At 44.0% G+C, this 19962-nt stretch overlaps 1 protein-coding gene across 2 annotated transcripts in view; it reads right to left on the bottom strand.

Annotated features, from left to right (window-relative positions):
• PAFAH1B1 (platelet activating factor acetylhydrolase 1b regulatory subunit 1) overlaps nt 1-18684 on the bottom strand; it is a 36290-nt gene extending 17606 nt beyond the window's left edge. Inside the window, exons 1-2 of one of the 2 annotated variants that reach the window (XM_035561150.2) lie at nt 18496-18684; nt 1610-1822 (exon numbers count right to left, since the gene is read on the bottom strand). In XM_035561150.2, coding sequence (XP_035417043.1) covers nt 1610-1641 — 32 coding nt within the window. In that variant the 5' untranslated portion in view covers nt 1642-1822; nt 18496-18684. Of the gene's footprint in view, nt 1-1609; nt 1823-18250; nt 18390-18495 lie in introns of those variants that run through there. The other variant, XM_050714782.1, reaches the window with a different exon arrangement.
• Between the last annotated feature and the right edge of the window lie 1278 nt (nt 18685-19962).

Genomic DNA, 19962 nt, shown 5'->3' with positions numbered 1-19962 from the left:
AAAAGGCTACTTTTAATTCTGATTCAAGTATGTCTTGAGCACGTAATTAAGCCATCTGTTTCTGGGTTATAGAAAGCAATATCAAGCTAGGGTAGAACAGTCAGGCCAAGTTCTCAGCAACTCAAATGCAACCATTCCCTCACAGTACCCCCCCAACTCCACCAGCTCAAGTCCTCCACATACTGATTTGTCAGTACACTTTGGGAACATGTTCTACACTACTATGAAGACACTGCTTTGGTCTTTGTTCTCCACATTATGCTACCTATAAGAAATGTCACACACGGAAGACAGCCCTTGCTCAGCAAAGTCAGAGTGCAGGCTCTAGCGGACATCTGAAAATAGACAGTTGACATCTGAAGCATACAGAAAATACCATTTGGAAAAACAGAGCATCTGTCAAATATGCTGTATATATCACAGTCAATGCTACTGGATATAATCTTGTTGTGGACAAGAGCCAATGCGTTAACTGACATTTGTTCTGAGAAAAATTGCTTTTCACATGAAAATTCTTCCTGTGGCTTTAAGCACATTCTTCCTTCCTACTTATTCAGCCTCTCCTCAGACAATCAACTCCACAATTCTACATTCTAGCAGAAATTCCAAATTTCTCCCCATAAACCAAGTATGAGAAAATGTATTGCCTTCTTCTCTGGAGGTAATCATGGTCTCTGGTCATTCCCCATTTCCACTCATAAAGGTCATTACTTCCATCTCCCCATTAACATATGTACTCTTTGAAGTTTTGCCAGAAAACTTCAGAGAATTGCTAAAAAATTGTAATGTGGAATGTGTTAAAACCCCAGAGCTTATCCAAATTCAACGAACAGTCATGAAAATCAAAAGTTGAAGACAGCTTCTAACTCTAAGAAGCTTTATTAAGAAGTACAGCTTACCTAGGACAAGAGACAAAAGCTAAGTGATAGCTGGTCTGTACTTTTACAAAAGAAAACAAAGCCAAACCACAATCTCCAAGTAAATCTATGAAACTGCATAATAAGCAAGACATTCCCATTCTGACTGCTACCCACCACCTGCTCTATCGTGATTTATTACAGAAGAGAAAGCAAACTAAAGCATGGAATTTGACAGCTTATTCCTAGCCTTAAAATCTGGAAAGAATTCCATATTTCAATTGAATTAGTTTTTTTTTTTTTTTTTTTTTTAAATTATACCATTATTTTAAACACAACATAAGCAGGCAAAGATAGATTGTAATCACAGTGCAGCACATTCTCATTAGGTCCTTGTCTTCGTTAAGGAATAAAAAAACCAAGAGCGTCATAATTTACACAAGATAAAAGTAGAATTCACAAATCAGTTTGGAGCAAATATTGTAATGCATTTATTATAACCCTTTCATAATTTTGTGGCTGAAGTTGAAACAAAAGAACGGATAATAAATTATAACAAAAATTAAGAATCCATTTTTGATGGATTCCCATCTCTATTATCAAATGCCTGAGCTTGTATAATAAGAGTACAGAGATCAAAACCATAGTACATGGTACTTGATCAGACTGTGAGCAGAGCCATTCAAACGGAAACAAAAGTTCATTTTTAAAGCTTAATGAGACACAAACTTAAAAAAATAACTACTGCTTACAGTTCATCTCGTTGCCTTTGTGACAGCACCATTGTGGCTGTGATGTCAGGTTAACGTGATTCAGCAGTGGCTGCCTCCTCAGGATCTAAAGTCTTAGGAACCCTGGATCCACAATTCAGTCTGCCACAGAGTGGCTTAAATCAGAAATATTTCTCCAGATGTGAAATCCAATAGGAAAACCCAGAGGCATTCAACACAGAAGATTCAATCCATCTAGAAGGAAGAGAAAGAGATACCGTTAATTTCATCTAAATAAGTATTCAGTCACTCTGGGTTGACGAGAAGATTTAGGTACCCAGATCACAACACTCTGGACAGAGCAAACTGACTAAATTTTTAAATGCCATTTTATTTTGCTACTCTGAATTATGCCCTTATAGCACATTTGCAATCTGGACTGAGTAGCCTGGAGAGCCTTGCACCCTTTTATTATTCCTCTTCCTACCATTGTTCCCTCAAGAAACAGGGAGCTGAAGACATCTTCAGACACAGCCCAGTCCTAGGTTATAGGCTACCATATAATTCTCTTGTGATGAAAAGAACTCGGCCCTACCTTAAACAACCTACTTTTGCACTCACTACTCCTATCAAAGATCTACCGTCCCAAATGCTCTATCCTTAGGGTAGATTTTTATCTTCTCTAGATCTATATAGCCTCACCAAATCAAACTCAGCAAGGTTTGTTTCAGTTAATTTTCAACATGCTCTTGCATCTTTCAAGCTGAGGGGTACGGCTTAGGCAAAGAAGAGAATGTTCCCAAAGGGCACCATGGATGCTGCCACAGCACGCTTCAGGCCATAACCAACATCACGGCACCCGCAGTTTGTTCCTGCAGCTCACTGCTGGCATTATATTGGGCAGCTCTCTAGGATTTACCCAGCGTCTTTAAAGACTATGGCTATAATTCAGCAGATGAACTTTACAGGTAGGTTATTACACATTTATATTAGACAAATTATTCTTCTGTCCTGCTAACACTACATGAAAAAGTTCCCAAGAACACTGTTCTAAAAAGAGTATTTGCCCTCTCTTTAGTCATGTGTTAATAGAGTTTAGCTTATACACACACATTTATATAAATAAAATCTAGCCCAGGTTTGGAGCACAGCAATTTTTTAAACAGATCTTCAATCTTAACAGAGCAGCACAAATTCCATGGTACAGAGTTCAGAGTCTGTCAGAAATTGTGCCTTTCTCAAATGACTTATTTTCCCCCCATTATACAGAATCTTCTGATTCAGTAACGAATTTACTCTTAACGTGAACAATTACTAGTAACTAACAATTCTTAGTGCAGACTACTTCAAATTCCCTGTTTTAATCTTAGTCAAGAATGTAGCATTAAAATCATTTTAGCAGCTTTGCTTTTTGATTTCTGCATTGCAGGTACTCTTTTGTAAGAAGCACGATTATGAGAAATGCTGAAGTTGGCATTTCTTGCATGCTGGTCAAGAATCTATACATACAATCATTTACTGAAGCCGTTAAGAAAGTTTCACCGAGCACCTTTTAGCAATGAGATAAAGTGATCACGACAGCGTAACAAAGACTTCAGGAAATATTAGTTAGGTTTCTACCAACTACTTCAGAAAACACGTTCCCACTGCCTCTCCCCTACTGTTTTTCCACTAGACATACAAGAGAGCTGTTGTACACAAAAGCCTTTCTTGTATTAAAATGTTAAAGAAAATACTAAGCTAATATCATTAACATCTGCTTATCCATCACAGGAGACCAAGAGTTGGTTTCTAAACCCATCTAGGCTCTGCTGTCTGCTTCCAAATTGCAGCTGCCACTTGCATGTATTTCCCTCGCTGGTGGGTTTTCCACATCAAACGCTGTCCACCCTAATAGTGCACTGCAAGCTGTTTAGGGTAGGAGCACTCTAAACAGGCAAGACATTATTTAATTAGTTTGACCTCTTCCCTAACAGCTCTTTCAGAAACAATTCAGTTGAAAACCAATAGCACAGGTTCCATCCTTTCAGGTAACAGAAGCAAACATTTCACTTTTTCTTGCCCCGTATCTTGCTTCCTGACAGGTAAAGTGGCAACTGGTTTTCCACAGATGCATCTTTTCACTACAAGGTAGGAGTACAGCACACAAATTCATGGAAATTTAGCTAATATATAAAAAAAATAATACACAAATGATCAGAAGAAGTGCCCTCTAGAGGGCAATGCTGCTATAAATTTAAGTACTGAAAAAAGAGGCTTATAATGGCTGAATCTCTGTAGTTCAGGATGAGCATAGCAACTCTTTGATAAGCACTGAGAAGGCCAGAACGAGGCACTTTTCTGTACAGAGGCACTGTCTGAAGCACTGAGCAGCAGAACACAAACATGAACATCCAAAGATTGCTTGCAGTTCTACACACAGCGGTAAAAACAACGGGTGTTTTTTGTATTATGAACCACCTCCAACCAGCAAACGCCTTGCACGCCCCGCATTGGTGCAATAACCCCAGTAAAAACGATACCCCCAAGATTTCATCATTTTGTCATTGCATCTAGCAGATGCAACAATAATTCATGCCTAAAACCAACAGCAACTAGGTTTACAAGGTGGCCCTTGACATGCTACCTAGTTAAAGGAATTCTGCCCGAAACAAAGGAACCCTAAACTTCCTGCTATATTCCCAACACTGATACTTTGTTGGCTTAAAGCTGAACTACAACAGGGTTTTACCTACTTCCACTAGCTGCCTTATGAAACGTTTGTCATTTGACTAGGATTGTGGCACCGCAGTAGTGAAAAGGAAGTCATGTGGCTGTTAATGCAAATGTATATTAATACATGCAAAATCCTTTCATGAAAAGTAAATTCCAAACTCCGGTATTCTATGAAATACAGCAATGCATCCTAGCCACAAGTTTGCCAAAGTAGCAGTCAAAAGTAAAATAAGAGATTTTTTGTGTCAAATTGAGTTTCATTACCAGCCTGGGGCAAATGACTGAATCGACTCCACCCACCGTGTTTATCCTGCAGCTTACAAATAATGGCTACTTAATCTGCTAAAGCCTTAGAATCCAGAGGATGTCTCGAATGCAGCATTAATTCATTTTCTTCAGATCAAGTTGGTGAATCACAGCACTTCTCTGCAAATATGAGCCTAAAGAGAAGATGAATTAAAAACTGGAAGTCCTATGAATATGGCAAGTATTTAGAAAGCAATGAATCTTCGAACCTTTTTATCTAAAGCCAGTTGCACAGCTAGCAGTCTTTACAGGGAAAGCAATTCTTATCTGGCTTAGCTGGTAGTCAACAGGCACTGACAGTAAACAACTGTTATTTCTTAACTACTTTTGAAATATTGCCCGTGTAAAATAGGAAAGTGAGCAGAGATTATGGGACACGTTGTTTACCTCAATGGATGGATGTGGATGAACAAGGTTGGGACAGGGTGCAACTGAGCTGCGAGCAGCTGAAGCCTACCTTAGTCTACCCCCCCAAAACTGGCACTCATTTAACCAATGATCATGCTTTCTTCCAGCATCTTCCAACACTACTTACAGACCCCACAGAAACCTAACCCCTCTCATGGAGTTCAGTGTTAGAATACGCCCAACGGACTGTCCTGAGAACAAACATCGAGTCCTCGCTATGAGGCTGCTCTGGAGCAGTCCCACCTCACAGACTTCATGCACGACTAGACGATGGTGCAGACACCTGCAAGCACTAGAAGGACACTAGGACACAGATCATCCTTGTTTGTTTAGAAGTTACTGCTGCGACGTAAACACGTCTATTTTATACACAACAGAGAGCAGATGAATATTGTCCACGTGCACTGCCTTCTTCCTTAGCCAGTGAGGGCTGTGACATACAAAGTTCAGTGGAGCAAGACTAACCAGTCTTCCTCCACTGCCTATCGAGGTTTATAGTCACCACAGCATTACACACACACCCGCAAACAGCCTTAGTAACGAGAGGAAGCAAGTGTTCAACAGAGAGAACCCTTGGGAAAAACACCTATGCGTTACATCTTGTCTGACATCTGTGATTTTTAGTATCAATCATTTACTGTGAATAAGGTGGTGTCGACACAGAACCGGATCTTCTTTGAAAAAGATGAGTTTTAAATTTGTTCTGTATTATTAAGTACAGTAGAAAAAAAGAAAAAAATGATTGAGCCTAAATAGAGCCATTCATGGAGTAATAACTACTAATTAAATGCAAAACAGGATGCACCTCCTTTTAATAGCCCCACCTGTATTGCAAAAGTTTTAGCTTCTAACTTACTGATATTTTTATTTCATATGATTCCATACTGATAGTCTGCATATAAAAACACTGAGAAGCAAGCTTCTGAAGACATACAACCTTGCAAAAAACATGAGCTACAAGTGTTTTCAGCAAGATCAGTTGTCTTTATAATCATTTTAAACTTAGGAGCTAGACCCAGCTAAACCCATAACACCGGAACAGGAATGACATCAAATGTTTGCCTTTCTGTTCAGTTTTCTGGAATGCACAGGTACATGGCAGGAAAAGAAACACAGACATCACCCACCGAAATTTAAGTAACTACTTCTTTATGAAACTTCACAACACAAACCAAGCAAAAACTGCATGCAACATCCCGCTCAGCTCCATTAACCGTAGCGTATCCTCAGCAGACAGCTCCATTTTGTCTCAACTACTAACATTTCAGTAAAGATCACCTTTTATACTAAGGAAAAGACTCAGGAATGTCTGAGCAATACAGATAGAAGACCTAATTCAATCCTTAAGTGCTGTAGGACTGAAGAGTGGCACACTGAAGCACAACCCTTCAAAAACCAGAAACAAGAGCCAACTGTCATCCCAGGCCAGAAATATTTCCCTACGTGAGTTTAACAATAGTGGTTTTTTTTGTTTTGTTTTGAAAGAGCAACAAATTCAGAAGAAAAACCTGAAAAGCAGAAGCCTTTCTTGTAAGAGAATATGGAATCAGCACAGCAGAGGTTCTTTGTTCTCATTAAAAACGAGCGGAAGACCCTCTGCTTCTTCACATTGAAGAATCACCTCCCATTTCCCTTTCTCAATTAGGATCCAGAGATTCCTCAGCTTCACCACATGCAGCCTTAGCTGGAGCCCACTGCGCTCCCCCAAGACTCACGCAGGAGGCCCAAGGGACACCTTTACTCCTGCTGAAACTGCTGAGGCTGAGATTCTGCCTGACACGCATTTAGAGAGGGGCCCACCCTGAAGGTGACTATAGGCGTACCTTGTGCAACTGGGGAGCGCCAAGCACTGAGTCCAAGTCTACTTCAAGTGCGAATTTAACTCGAAGATCTGGTATCGTACAGGAACCACTCTCTTCCTAGGAGTGAGATATATCCAATAGTCCTTGTACTAGTGCATACCAGTGTGGCTCAAGCATTTCCTAGATTACTGGAAAACTGCAAGAACTTACAAGAAAGACCTGCTAAGCGCTCCTAAAATGCACCAGTAGCAAGATGAAGCAGGTTCAGCAACACTTGTCAGCCCTTTGAGAGCGTTACGTAGCAGGGAGTCAGAGCACAGTAACTGAACAGATACAGCCAACGCAATGAAGCGGAAACAAATCGCTTTCAGGCGAGGGATGCTCACAATTCCCCTCCCTTCATGACACGTCCTGTCAACAAAGAGTAAGTCACAGTTCATGGTATTTCTATGACAGTGTTTATTCTTGCTTTAGAAGACACTTGGATATTATTTTCCATAAGTATTCTCCAAATATAATTGAGAAAAATACTGTGGAGTCAAATTAACCCTTGAGTTTTATAATCTTAACTTGCCAAAAATACATATTCATTTGCCTAAACTAGCATCAAGCAAGAGCAAAGTTATTGCAATTAAGATTCCTACAATTGCCCATTCTGTACTCCTAAAAATCAATTTTAGTCTGTAAATTACTTCCAACAAATCATTACATTTTCACTTATCAAAGTACACTGGATACTAAACAGTACTAAGATTTGTTTTGAATATATATGTCTGATAAAGACGCTGTGCCCTGGATTTGACATATTCAGCTTTGATCTACTCCAAGCTGATCACCCACTTTACAAAGCCACAAAAACTAAACAGAACCATTGAAGCGTGCTTTAAGACAGATTTTTTTTTTTTTAAATCAAAACCAGCCTGTCACCTTAGTTCTATCTATTAAAATAGCGTCTCTGGTCTTAACCCCTGACTTATTGTTTGCTGCTATTAATTACTGCATAGATATCCCAGCTCAAACTAAACTGATCTCCCAAGTATCTTAGGGAAGATGAAAGTTGTCTTATTTTTCTGTTTCACCTAAACCATTTGTTTTATTATTACAACTTTGTTTAGCAACAGTAATAATTTAGTGTTACATCTTTGATCTGAAGGTTTTATCTCTACATAGTAGGGTACCATTCAACTCTTCCAACGCATTTATTTATTGTACTACAACAAAATTGGAGCTGCAGAGGTCAAAGAAACCATCAGTGACTTGTTATTAACTCATGATGTAAATTATATCCTCACTAGGATGCTGCATTGGTCCCTGCAAGGTGTTAGTTTGGTCAGGGATTTAGCATCCCAGGGAGACTGAAGGCTTTTTTCCTCTCGGCTGCGTTGCCTGAAGGGTGGCACCAGAGGAGGAACTGCGCTCACCGTGCAGCAGTTGCCAGCCCGCAGCCCCCCAGCCTGGGGGCTCCTCCACAACGCTGTCACAAGCCAGGTGTTTCACATCAGGTTCCTGGGAAGTCCTTCCACATTCAAGCATTTTCACAAATGTAGCACAAGATGTATTTGTGTGCAGATACCAAACAGTGAAACTGCAACCAAGCTTATCATCTTCCTTAGTATTTCATTAGCAAGATCAGCTCAAAGTTCTCCACTGTCCTTTCTTTACTTGCACCAAGCGTGTCAAAAGTACTGCTTACGATCAAAAAAACCAGTGAAATGCCTCAATTGCCTGACAACATCCATTTCTGCTCTTCAGAAAAAGTTACAGGAAAAATTACTCCAGACTGAGATATGATCCACCCACACTACAGATTAGCACTGTAAGAAAAAGTGATTGTTTAAGTTAGAAACAACATATACACCAGTAAACATTAAATATGTAAATAGCAAATAACAGCTGTCAAGCTCCCCTTCTATTCTGGAGACACGCTGGTTTTGCTAGAATCACAAGCACGCCTCGGCAGCAGGAGCAAGACCCGACCTTCCATGCCCTACGACACCATCTCCTCTCCCCGCAGCGACTGACTGCGCCACGCAGCACAACCACCTGCACCAACGCCTCGTCAGGTGGCAGGGCCCTGACACCGCCGCAACAAGCTCTAACAAAATCCAGACAAGCACTAAGGAGTGACATACAGACAGCAGAAAAGCTATTCCAAGTTCATCATGAATCAGTATTTCTTGCATACATTTGTAGGCTCTAACCAGATCTTTTTAAAAAACAATCAAATACCAACACCTCACTAGAGCCGCAAAGAGTAATGTAGAGAAAAACCTCTTCTGAGGCCTTTTTAACTCTCAGAAGTGTAATTTTACAGGCTTCTTTCATGGCCTGAGTTACTCTGATGAAGATTTTCTTGACAATAGAAGGTGGCTTAATCAGCCCCCACAATGAATGCCTCCAGAAACACTGCTTGTCCGCAAAGGAAGAAGCGATCGGCCTGCACAAGTTCGCAAACACTTCTCCTGCCTCCTGCAAGTCCCACAGGCACATTGATCCCTACTGTATTTTATGGTTTCTCTCATCTATTTCTGAATTTTTACAAGTTAAATTGTGAAAGGCGGTTTCAGCATCATTCCTTGGTTCGTAGCAGCAGCAGCACACAGCTACACGGGTCGGCTCCCCCCAGCTCACCCTGCTGCTGTCTGGCAACCGAGCAACTGGCGCAGGTCTTGGCATACAGCTTCAGAGCTCCTCCAGAAACTTACACTAAATTAAAGTTCTGCAGTTTTAATGAGAATTGCATATAATTTTTTTTTAAGTATTATTATGACAAAATCATGTATTTAATAATCTACAAGAATTTTTCTTTGAAGAGACACCAGCAAGATGGTGTCCTAGGGAGGGCAGGCCAGCCGTGCCTCCCAGTACGTATTCCTGCGTTAGGAAGGCACACAAGCCATTACTAACTAGGGACATGGAACCAGGTTCACGCTGGGAAATCAATTAAAGACTTTTAGATTGTTCACATTTAAATGACTGCAAATTAAGGTTTCAATTCAAAGCAATTCAAATTTCCAACAACCTGTATAAACCTTCAACTAGTCTTATGTCCAGCTACACGCTCTCAACTTGCAAGCAGTTTCTCTAACACTGTCTACTGTCCTTAAAAGATGCGTTAGCCAGAGGAAAACTCCTTGTTTTCTTCTGAGTTTGTTAATGTATCTAAAATCCTATTTTGTCTGGCTAGCTTCCTCTCTTTGGCTATTTTTCCAATCCTGGTGAAAGGCAAGTTACTTATAAAGTGGTAGAAGAGATGAGAACTACCAAAAGACTAATTTAATTGATAGAAGGAGATATAAATTTGGTAATTCTTTCTAGTTGCGACTAACTATGCATTATTAAAATAGAAGCTCTCCTTGCACTGTCAACTTACTACATGGCAGGCACATCAGATACTTACAAAGCTTTTCAACAGTGTATCCCATGTGATAACACATTAACAAAAACGGGTTATTTGTGAGTATTTGCTGGCAATTAGTTACAATCTCTTACCGAGATCCTTAATTGTTCTTGTATACCTCTATATTATACTGCTGGATTACGTCAACGAGTATATAAAAAAATCTCCTTTTAATCTAAACCAGCTCTAATGGGCTGATTTTGTTCTAAAACCAGTAAGCAAAAAGCTGCTTTATCAAACTCAAGCCACGGAGTACTCCCCACAAATGAACTCTAGGAACAAACTCCATCGACCCTACTGTTTAAATACTGACCTAATTAAAAGTGAGGTAATTACCGTATTTCTTGGGCATAACAATTATGACCTGAAAAAGGTTTCTTAGAAGAAACTGCTTTCTGTCTCCACCTCTTGAGAGGAAAGAAAAAGGTAACTGTAAGCATCCAGTTCCATTTCCCCCCTTAACTCTCACCCCAGTTACAGCAGAAAAGCATACGTACAGTATAGTCGCAAGAGAACAGCCAGACGGTTGTTCCTACAGTGTGGCAAACACACCTTATCCTAGAAAACGTTAGAATTAATCACCCGCTAAGCCGGCCGGGATGAGCATAAGAATACAAAAAAGCTACTCCTTTATAAGCTGGGCTGATCTTTTTTCTACTTTTCACCCTACAGCTGCATAACTAGCTGAAGGATCATCTCTTCATCGTCTCGAAGCTTCGTCTATGTCACAGCTCAAGTTCATAGTCTACACGTAGACTTAGGTAGAAGACATGGTAGAGGATTGTATAAGGATGACAGAAACCATTCTATTTCTAGCTTGCCCGCTCAGTTCTGCTTGAAAATTCAGGTAAATTTAGCTATCGATAAATGAACAACCTGGGGAGAAAAAAAAGGGGGGGGGGGCCAGGCTGCAGTTGAAAAAGTAAACTTCAAAATACGTGAAAAGGTTTTGGAGCTAGAACTCTATGGTGTTACTCAGCGTATTATAATAGTGATAGCAAGGAATTATGTCACAAAATGAGTTTTAAACTCGTATTATTCCCCCCCTGGGTTTTCATTGAATATCAATGGAAACCTGAAAGGCTTTTAGGTCAGAGAAAGGTTAGCGAAATTTTCAGGCTGGAGGGGGAAGAGAGGAGGAGAGCTGAAGAATTACAGTTGGCTGAAGTACTGCAAGCTGTTCCACTAAATTTAATAGAGGAACCCACAATACATAATGTGGTTTATCTGGATGACTCTAGCAAAAAAAAAATTCTAAATTTTTTGTTTGGTCAGGCGATACATACACACTGTAGGATAACAATTCTGGAACGCTGCATTTAAGCTACTTGGTCTTAGCCCCTGGGAGAAGAGCGTATGTACTCAGAACCATTTTTCACAGTTGGGCAGCAATCGTGCACTGGATGTGAATTCTGTTCTTTTCAGTTCTCCCCCCCGCCCATTTCTTAAAGAACTGAGTAGCAGACTAGCAACTGTCTAGCAGTTTACAGAAATATATCCAGATTTTAAAATTTCATTATTAACCTGCCTGTTATACGAGAAATGTGACGCTAAGAAAAATGATTGTGAAGTGATTAAATTTATATATAAGCATCTGGAAGGAAAGTTGAAGGAACACTCATGTTAAAGCTTTAGAAGCAGCAGAAGGTCAAAACCACAAAAAAAATCCAAAATAAATGCAGACCAAACGTCCAATCTTCCGATCACGAGAATGCTCTCTTCCATCCGTTAGCCATTTGCCAAGCTTATCGACCAAGAACGGCTTCACTTGACAAGTAAAGAGAAAAGAAACACAAACCTAACTGTCATACACACCTCGTACCCTGTTACGAGGAAGAGTTTAATCTTTCGTGACACTGGTACCTAACGTAACGAAAACAAGGTTCTTCCAGAAGGCGCCTGACCGTTCCTACAGCCCATCTCCCCCCACACCTCTCCTGGGAGCAGAGCCAGCGAGCCCACCCTCGGAACCCCGCAAGCCCCGCTGCACGCGCTCTCCCACGGAGCTGCCTCACCTGAGCTACGACAGCAGAGCGCCACAAAAACACTTCTCTTACTGATGGAACCCAAACCAGGGCCAAGCCATGCACGAGGTGGCAGACCACAACGTTTGCAGCGATATGCTGTGCTACTGGCAAATGACCTACCGTTAGGACTCACCCAACTCTTCTTAGTGCAACAAGAAAAGAAACCAATCCCAAGTTTTTATTACAAACATGGCACACGTGACAGAACCTTAATCCCATCCTCACTGCTGAGGATGAATACCAGGGCCAGAGCTCCTCCCTTAAGCTTTCCCCAATCTAGTCTCTGCTCGTTGCCTACAAATCCAGCTGAGTGAGAACCAAAGACTTCCACCACTACTGATTTGATAGACACCATCTGTTTCAAAACATATACACGCACTCATGTTAATGACGCCCTCCTCGTAATAGACTGTAAAGACACTAGCATTTAAATAAACCAAATTGTTTATCAGATCTTTTTCGTCACCCCCCAAAAACCCCACAGGTGAATTAAGCACAAGGCAAGCCGTCAACTCTTTCTTTAAGGAAGAAACATTCACTTACCTACAGCCTAGAGTTTTCTAACCGATTTCCCTCCAGACTTAAAGAGGGATAAACTTAACACCTCTGCTTTAGCATTAAGAAAAACAACGCAAGCAATGAAAGCAGAGGCAATCTGGAGAGGGGGAGAAAAGACTCATCTAATTAAGCCAAGAGAGTAGATTTTCCAGAACAATAGGAACAATTAACGCTGACAGGAGAGGGAAGGTATAAGTGATCTCAGTCATGAAGGCCACTGCTATCTCAGAGGTAAGGCAGGCCGGCATAAAACCTGTTACCTTTAGCCCTGCCTCAGCTGACTCACCGGCAAGCACGGAGACTGAGAGGTGCTTCAGAAGAGCCTGCCTATGAACTCACTGAGCAGGGCCCTGTTTAACAACACATCTGAGAAAATTGCAGGACAGACGTTTGCTGCAGCACCACCTATAAACCTCAAGCACAATGGATTGTCCCGTAACTGGAAATATCTTTTGAGGGCTGCAGCAGATAGTTACTGGTTACAAATAGCTCTTCCAGAATCAACGGAATCACAACCACTAAGATGTGCTTATTACATTTATTTAATCACAATCCTTACCCAAAAGTCCATAAGCAGCTAAATCAAACTACTGGGCTCTCTAAGAACCGTACTAGTAAGGAAGAAATGACTAAAATACTTCCAAAGCTATTAACTAACAAGTGCTTTGAATTTAAAATGTTGATTTTTCTATATATAGCTATGCATGCCTAAGCGCACTTGCTGCTGCTTAGGATGACAATGCTGTGCACGCTCTGCTTTGAAGAGGACCCTATGTTTACAGCACTGACAAAATGGATCAGAGCAGATACAAATACACTTACCTTGTAAGCAACATTTCCCTTTGAAATTGAACAGTCCATGCCAGCACAAAGCCGTACGATAGTTTGCTGGCATGGAAAACACCTAAGAGCAAGGCAGACTAAGTCATCACATCCACGTAATCCCCTAAAGAGAACGCGTAAGGATGCAGCACAGAATGAGCTTTTAAATGTGCTGAATTAGACAGGCATTGATAGTCAAGACTGAGCCCTGCCTTAATGAGTATTAAGAAAAACCCTTCTTTAAACAAGTTAGATAAGCACATCTGCTGGGGTAGACGTGCAGTACCTAGCAAGTATTAGACTAAAACTAGATCTAAGTTATTCATTTCACACTGAACACGTAACTTGCAGGCCAAAACGCCTTGTTCAGATACACAGATGAAGTGAGATGATTTGCCTAGCAGAAGGTAAAAAATCCTGGTTCTTTCAAACGTTTCTGGTATGGGATACTCATCAGGAAGGCTCAAAACATTGTAGGAATGAAGAAGAACATTGTTCTGAAATAACTGTAGCTGTATTATGTCAGCTGGTGCCCTCAGCTTAAGTGTCTATTTTTCATGTATTACATGAATAATTCAGATCCAACCGCTGGATTTTCAGCAATGGCACAAACCTTCCATGGGCACTCCTGCTAACTCAGACAGCAGTTACAGCAAGAATTCTGAAGAAATAACTTCATGTACTTGAAAACTAGTTTTAGGTGGGTCAAGACTATTAGTGTAAATGTCCATTTTATAAAATGTAAACGGAGGTGTAGCCTACTCTGTCAAGCAGATCAAACGACAAAGTAACACCAGCCATTAATAAACACCTATACTCACAACACCCAAAAGCCCCATTACGAACCTCATTCCCCTTCCGCCACGTAATGAAGTAGCTCCCAAGAAAGCCATTCAACCTACGCAATGCTTAATCAACTGATTTTTTTTTTTTTTTTTTTAAGAGCAGACAGGTTCTTCTGTCAGTGACAACTATGGTTTACAGAAAGGAAAAGTAGGAGAATGGAGAGAACAGCAGTAACTTTATTAATAATCTGCATTTACAGACAGCACATAGCTTACCACATCTCTACAATAAACCTGGCAGAAGAAACCCAGGAGCATTTTGATTAGCACATGGCTCTGGTACTTGGGAAAGGCCTTCAACTGCTAACACAAGTTACATACTATAGGCTGGGGGGTGGGGGAGGAAATAAATCACACCTTATATGAAACCTGAAATTGTTATTTGTTAATAACAACTGATTTTTTATTGTCCTCTTGATTTCATATATTTAAGCTTAAGCAGCTCTTATTTTCAGGCTGGGTACTATTTCACTCTTCAGTTCAAAGGGGTTTCAACACACAACTCCCACAGTCTTTGCCTTCAGTTTGGAAGACTGGCCTGAAGTTCAAAAAGTAGGGGAAAGCTGACTGAAACAGAACCATTTAAAAGCTGCTCCCTTTCATCCTACAGTAACTCCAGCCATTCTTGCTCATGAATACTAGAAGCAGCTACAGACGTTTGTGAATAAACTTTGTAACATACATGCCCAGTATAGTTCAGAGCTATAGAGAAGCAGGGGTTCTCCAGCTATTGTTTGCCCAGAATATTTTACAATTAGCCCCAGAGTTTGTGAATAAAGACAAGGTTTAAGCGTCGGTAAGACAATCAACAGAAGTTAATTCAAAAGTTGCCCCATCTCTAGCAGGCTCTGTAGACAAAAAAGTTGAGAGCAGACAAAGAATACGACCGAACACTCAAGGCTGGGTGGAGCACAGGAAATAGTATAGGCTGAAGAGTCAGCCACACAGGCAGGACAGATCTCTCAGAGTCATAAAGGTAAGTATTAATGTCTTTTTCTTTTGTAGAAGAGAAATTAACCAGTTACTCCCATAGAAGAAAGTAACTGCCATCATTTCAAGGACAAAAAAATCACCCAAAGTTCTAAGGAGGCAAGTGTTCTATTGCATTCTTCATTGTTCTTACCTTGGATTCATTCATAGACGCAGGCATTTAGTGAATGCATCCATTAAACCCTGTAACACCTACTCCTCTAAGTAAATGAACTTATAAAAAGCCACTATCCCTTAATTTAATTTGGGGCAAGTTAAAGCCAAAAGCAGTTATCAGCTGTGACAACCTACCAGCAAAAACTGGACTCTAGAACCGAGACAGACCCAAGAAAAACAAAACCTCAACCTGCTTCATAATCGTCACCTTTACTGTTGCACTCGTTCTGATCAACGCTGGATTCAGGTGGGAATGCCACCAGCCACACCTAGAACAGCAGAGCGCTTCTAAAAGCGGTCCTTTCTAGGTGCTTCATCTGATCCCTATTGTATTCCCCAAATCCTTTGTTCTAATGCCTTTCCGACACAACTTTAAGTCTAAGCATTAGTATTACCCCCATGATGCAACGCCAGCTGAGCAGCACAGCACGGGTCTTACAGAGCCGGCTTGTTCACAAGGGCTTCCAAAACCCTGAGATGTCATTTTGTATGAGCTTGGGACATGAAGAAGGGCAGTGTAATCAAGTCCGTATACTAGCAGGGGTTGCCCTACTGCGGGCACCAGAGAGCAGGGATGCCTTTTTTTTTTTTGTGTGTGTGTCCACCCAAAACCAAATCTAACCAAGAAGTTATGTGAACACCACCACTAAGCAACAATACAAGGGCTCTCTATAACCGAGGGAACATCGTGTGTAAAACACCCATGCAAAAATTACAATCCTTATCTAAAGCGTAAATAAAAAAAATCAACAAGTGAATATCTAAATTGATATATTGAAACAGATACCAGACAAAAAAATCTGGCTTTGCAACAGTGACTGGTCACTTCTCACTGCCAGCCAAATCAAGATACACCCTGCAGAAAAATGAGCCTCAAAACAGAATGTGAGATTTGTTTCGTTTCAGAAGGTTCCTGCACCATTAGATTCTTCCCTAAAGAGACTTCATTGTTACGGCAATTAGTATTCCTCCACCCCAGAAAAACGCAAGCAAAGGGGAAAAAAAAAAAAAAAGCTATGAAAGGGTAATCTAGCCATTTCGCAGCTTTGCCTCCTTACTCCACCCAGTCTCTTCTCTGCTCAATGGCTGCACACAGCATCCATAAACATGGCCAAATCAAAAGAAACACACAAAAATGAGAACCCTGAGAACAAGCTGGAGATTTGCAATAAATCTTTCTGTTAGAAAATATTTTCTTTGTTTAGTTCCCTAACATAATTCTCCTATTTAATAAAATGACTCTACGGGCAAATAACATTTTGATAGCAGACCCTCCCTCTTCTGAAAATGAGCCGAATGCTGCACAATCATTTACGGAACGATCACCACCGAACACAGGTTCTTTAACCCCCACCTCTCCTCACGCTATATAAACAATACCACCACAGAAATACATACGTAAAGGGGTCTCTGCGTCAATACAGAATTCAGCCAGGCCCATATGCCCAAACATTTATTTACAGTAAAATAGCGTTTATTAACGATTTTAAATATACATTCAGTAACCTTCCAGCACCCCCTGGTCAGGTAATTCGTTATGAATTGACTTGACCTGCAGCGACCAAGCCCTCTGCTGCAGCACTACCAGCAAGGCAATTTTACCAGGGATACTATGGCAAAGAAAGGGAAGGTATCACCTCGTTGTTGGTATTAAAGGTCAAGTTTAATCGCATCCACCTTGAACAACAAAAAAAACCCACCCACAGGACAGAGCAACCCTAAACTTTTTTCAGGGAGGCACCACTCCCACCCCTCAACTTCCACCAAAAGCCTGCCTGCATATAGCCTCCTTCTGAACAAAAACTCGAGCGGAGCCTCGAACGGAGCGATGTGGCCAACTCGGCTGCCAGCAGAAGGTTTTCAGGGCGGCTCGATGCGACTCCAGGCAGCCGGGCAGCGATATGACCCCAAGAAGGAGATTAGACCTCCCTCCCCCGTTTTACTGCAGCTGGCTCTGAAGGTCTGAGCCACCTCCTATCAACGCGCTCCCTGCTAGATCACTGCAGGAAAACAGGATGGATGCGAACGGCTCTTCAAATAACATCGGCTCCTTTCTGCTCCGCTATCAATTCTTGTTTTGTTTTCCCTGCCGCAGCCGGTCCGGGAGAGGTGGGCCATCGTCTGACAAACGCCTGCCGTGCCCTCGGAGGGCCGGGAGACAAGAATAGGAGGAAACCCTGGGAGAGGAATTCGGGGGAGGACGTTCAGCATCCTCCCGGCACGCACCCGCCGGGCTCCTCGCCCCACGTTATTTTTTCCTTATTTTTCTCACCCGGCCCATCGCCTCTCCCCGGGATCTTGCTAAGTCACCCGGGGAAGCGCGGCGGCCTGAAGGCGGGGCGGGGAAGGACAAGGGAGCCGCGGGCGGGGGCACCGGGGCCCCTCTCGCCCCCCCGCCCGGCCGCCGCCCCCCCGCGCCCCGCTTTCCTGCCAAGTCACCGGCAGCGCGGCCGCCGCCGAGCCCCGGGAGCGGCCGGCGGGGCCGGGCGGGCCGCAGGGCGGGCAGCGAGGGCAGGCAGAGCAGGGAGGGCAGGGAGCCGCGCCCGCCGCCCCCCCCGTCCCCGTCCCCGTCCCCGCCGTGCCCAGGGCCCGGCCCCCGCCCGGCCGCCCCCCGCCGCCGGCCTCCCCCCGCCTCCTCCCCGCCGCCTCCTCACCGCCGGGCGCGGCCGCCATTTTGAGAGCGAGCTGAGAGAAGGAGGGCGGGCGGCAGGCAGGGAGGGAGGGAGGGAGGGAGGGAGGGGGCAGCGGCGGCGGCGGGGGGCGGGCGGCCCGCCGGGCCCCACCGCGCCGGGCGGCCTCGGGCCGGGACAGCGCGGCCGGGACGGGCCCGCGGGGCGGCGGCGGCGGCGGCGGCGGCGGGCGGGGGGGTGCGGGGGGGGAGCCGCGGCGCCGGCCTTACCCGAGCCGCCGCTCCGCTCCGCTGTGCTGCGTGGGGCCGGCGCCGCCCGCCTCTCCCATGCACGGCGGCGGGCGGGGGTCGCGGGGCGCTGGGCGCTGGCTCCGCTCCGCGTCTGTCAGAGCCGCCCCGGCCGCCAGGAGGGAGGGAGGGAGCGGCGCGGCCCGCCGCGTCTCTGCGCATGTGCGGGGCGGGGGCGGGGGCAGCCGCCCGCCTCCATCTTGGGCGGTGGAGGCGCAGGGCGGCCGGACCGGCATGCCCCGCGCCGCGCCGCTCCCGGCACGCACCGCGCCCGCCCCGCCGCGGCCTGCGCGGGGCCCCGGCCCGGCCCCGGCTCCGGCCCCGGTACCGGCACGGCCCCGGCCCCCGCCCCCGCCGCAGCCCTGCTCAGCGGTGCCGTTGTGCCCGAGCTGGGGCAGCGGCCCAGGAGCGCCCCCTGAGCGGTGCTGCCCGCGGCGGCTGCGTTTGGTCGCGCCGCGCACACAGACACACACACACACACACACACACAGGCACAGACACAGACAGACACAGACACAGACACGGCCGTGGCGTGCCCTGGCCTGTGCGGGGTCTGCTCCTGAGGCAGCAGCGCGCAGTGAGTCGCCCTGCCCCGCAGCGCTGCGGTTACCGCGTTTGGAGCAGGGCGCCTGTCGCTTCTGACCCATGTCTCTGGGGGACTGGAGAGCCGTGCCCCCTGCGCCTTGCTAGTGCACCTCTACCTGATCGTTTCCAAAAAATCATATTCTGCGCCTGGAGTAGAGTGTTTCCATAACCTTCAACAAACCCTGGTTAGGTAAATCTCAAAATACCTTTGACTTATTTATCAGTGTCCACAATGGTATGCTGAGGCATAGGCCGCTGGTGGTTTAACCCACGTGCCCACAAGAAGTGACTGACAGAAAAAAACACAGAATCCCAGATAAATCGCCTGCCACCTCCCTCAGCCACCATCTGACAACGCATAGTTAAATAACTGTGTACATCAGAAGCCAAATTCTTCCCTCAGTTTTTCATTTTGTAGTATTTGGGGTTTTCAGAGGTTTCTGTGTCAGTAAGAACAGTCCTTACGCAGGTGCTTTGCAAAATCTTCGGTGTTTGGCAAATGAGAGATGAGCTGGCAATAGACCCAACCGGTATAGCCGCTTAATCGCAGTAAATCCAGGTGCAAAATAAAGAGCCCTGCTGCTACAGGAAGCAGTTACATGTGTCACTATCAAAGACCAGTGACCAAAGTCACCTCTAACGTTGGCAGGCATAGCAGCATAATACAAGGTTTAATGCGGGCCATAAAATTTTCTGGAGCGTTGATTTGGGGAAATCAGTATTTTCACATGTAAAATTATCCACGTAGCAAAAAACTTTAAGAAACTTCAAGTGAAAATTTCACAATCAAAGGCTGTATAGTTTTATCTGCTTCTATTGCAAGTAACAACAGATTACTAATATGAACGAATCTCCATTTGTCGG

Source organism: Cygnus atratus, chromosome 20 (genome assembly GCF_013377495.2).
Source record: "Cygnus atratus isolate AKBS03 ecotype Queensland, Australia chromosome 20, CAtr_DNAZoo_HiC_assembly, whole genome shotgun sequence".
Taxonomy (NCBI): Eukaryota; Metazoa; Chordata; class Aves; order Anseriformes; family Anatidae; genus Cygnus; species Cygnus atratus.
The sequence above is the reverse complement of the archived record's forward strand: the minus strand, read 5'-3'. Positions and strand labels throughout refer to the sequence as shown.